This window comes from Sinocyclocheilus anshuiensis, unplaced genomic scaffold, assembly GCF_001515605.1.
Source record: "Sinocyclocheilus anshuiensis isolate Anshui unplaced genomic scaffold, SAMN03320099.WGS_v1.1 scaffold1543, whole genome shotgun sequence".
NCBI lineage: Eukaryota > Metazoa > Chordata > Actinopteri > Cypriniformes > Cyprinidae > Sinocyclocheilus > Sinocyclocheilus anshuiensis.
In genome coordinates, this window is record NW_015551074.1 from 1,224,804 (window position 1) to 1,227,540 (window position 2,737).

Here is a 2,737-nt window from a genome sequence, read left to right on the forward strand (position 1 = left end):
TGTGTGTGCATTTAGGTGTGTTCGTGTGTGTGTGTGTGTGTGTGTGTGTGTTCAGGTGTTTGTGTGTGTGTGTGTGTGTGTCAGGTCCGGCGGGTGAGTGGATGGAGCAGCCGCAGGAGCGTCCGCAGGAGGTCAGTGTGAAGATGCTGGACTGCAGCACGGCTGCTGTGTCCTGGGCTCCGTCTCGTCACAGATATAACAGCAGTCTGATCTCGGTGCTGTCGCTCACCTGTCTGCGGCCCAGCATCAGCCAGCGCATGGAGAACACCTACTGCTCCGAGGTACTGATCACTCACCTGATGTTGTATGTCAAATATGCAGATTTCACCAGTTCATTCAGGCGATCAGAACACTGCAGACTGATACCACTTCAACTCTATCAGCGTCAACAAAACCATTTTATTTAGAGGAAGCTGCATACATGTAGGCTACGGGAAACAGCGATGACGTTGAATTAAACATACACACAATCAGCTTTACCACATGTTTATACTGGCCCCGATAATCAAAACTTCTACTTAGCGCTTGCTGCATTTCTGCAGATCAGTTTTTGTGAATGAATGACTCAATCCACCTGTTGCTTTGGTCTTCATGAACATCCGCTGACGCCACCTGCTGGTGAGCGACTGACAGCAGCTGCAGATCATGCATCGGTGCTCTACTGCTATTCCTGCAGCTCCACGAATTTTCTGTCGAATTTTAACGACTGAATTTGTGGAAGTGAATTTGAAAAGTCAAATAAAAAAATGGACCGAAATTTGCCTGTCGAATATTATACATCGTATTTTTAAACAGATTGAATATTTTGGAAGTGAATTCTGGAAGGTGAATATGAATTACTGAATTTTTAATTACGAATTCAATTATTGAATTGAAATATTCACAGCTTTAATAAACAACTATGTTAAATTTCAGGACCTAAAAATGCAAGCACTGTTAATGCAATGCATTTTTTTTTTCAGTTAGTGCTATTCAACGTTTTTTTTGTTTCAAAGACATATGGCATTATTTTTCTTCCATAAAAATATATTACAAAAAAAAAATATATATACATACAGTATATGCATTTCTAAATAAAAATAATACAATAAATATTGCTATCGTAATATTTCACTGTAAAAAAAATTGAGTATTTAAAAAAAAATGATCATTTTATTTTGCATTACTGTTATATTACAATACTAATTGAAACCATCAAACTTTTATTTTGATGGAAATCCATCGAACCCTCACCAGAAGTTTAATGTCAGTGGTTTAGCTGTAAAAGTGTTTCGTTGTCATGTGACCCACTCTCCGCTCTCTGATAGGAGAACATCACCAGTGACATCATCAGCAGCCTGACCCCCGGCGCTCAGTACAGAGTGCTGGTTTATCACACGAACGGGCCGCTGGTTAGTCCCCCGTCTGAACCAATCATCATCGACATCGGTGAGTGAGTGAGTGCATATATAATGAGCATGCGTGATGAAGCTCCGCCCCCTGACTGACCGTGCTCTGTGATTGGCTGCTGGTGTGTCAGAGCCGACAGGTGTGCGTGATCTGGTTGTTTATCCGCTCAGTCCCAGCGCTGTCATCCTCAGCTGGCGGCGGCCGTATAACGTGGCCTTCAGAAAGTACGTCCTGCAGACCTTCTTCTTCAACTCGGCCACGCAGACGTCTCAGTGGAGCACTTACTACGAGATCGCCGCCACCGCGTCCGTCATCGCCTCTGTGGTAACCAGCGAGCCACGTCACACAAAAGAGTCTCAAAAGAGGCGTTTGAATCAAACATAAGGCTTTAAATGCCATAACAAAACTCTCAGCACTGTGAGACATCTTAAATTCAAAGTAAGAGTCCCTGTGCATTTCAGGCTTGTCTGTGATTAAAAGTCCCAAATTATGCACGAAATCTTTTTTCTCGATATTATTGGTATTTTGATGATGCAATGAACTTTATGTGGCGTTTAATTGGATATAAACTCGCTCTGAAAATTCAGTATGTAGATTTTACTTTTATTGGCACAATAATCAGCAGAATTATATATCAATAAACCTCTAATTCATAAGCACAGGCCAATTGAAAATACATATATGTGTATATCGAATGAAACATGTCTTTTATAGTGTAGCATTTAGTGTTTTATAGTATTTTACCCTGTTTAATTAATGCAGTTATTTATTTTGCAATTGTATGGATTTGTTCTGTATAGAAATGTGGTATTAATTAATTTCATTTGTGCAGGTTAGGGTTATTATTGTTTACTAAGACGAAAAGCTTTTTTTTTTTATTTAAAATGTTAAAAAATAGATATATATATATTTTAGTACGTCATATATTTAAGATTTTTTTGATCTATCGATGTTTCATAAATATAGAAATTTCATCTAGTTGCAAGTCAACGTTTCTTGTTTTTATTTAGTTTAACTTAATGTACTAAAATAACAAACTAAAGCCAAAATAAAATGTATAAAAACAATATAGACCTTCAAAAGAATGAATAAAATTGACTAAAAATTTAAAATAAAATAAAGTAAAAAACTTATATATATATATAAAATAAATAATTAATTAAATATATATATAATTCTCAATAAAAGTATCTCAATAAAACTAAAATAAAACTATATAGACATTCAAAAGAATGAATAAAAATTACTAAAAATAAAAAAATTAAAATAAAAAAAATCTAAGTATTAAACACACACACACACACACACATATATATATATATATATATATAATTACTAAATTACATAT

At 36.0% G+C, this 2,737-nt stretch overlaps 1 protein-coding gene across 1 annotated transcript in view; it reads left to right on the plus strand.

Moving 5' to 3' along the window:
• Nucleotides 1–2,737, plus strand: part of ptpro (protein tyrosine phosphatase receptor type O) — a 43,400-nt gene that overhangs the window by 21,398 nt on the left and 19,265 nt on the right. The window contains exons 7-9 of the mRNA XM_016452161.1: nucleotides 85–281; nucleotides 1,308–1,428; nucleotides 1,520–1,713. Coding sequence (XP_016307647.1) covers nucleotides 85–281; nucleotides 1,308–1,428; nucleotides 1,520–1,713 — 512 coding nt within the window. The remainder of the gene's footprint in view (nucleotides 1–84; nucleotides 282–1,307; nucleotides 1,429–1,519; nucleotides 1,714–2,737) is intronic.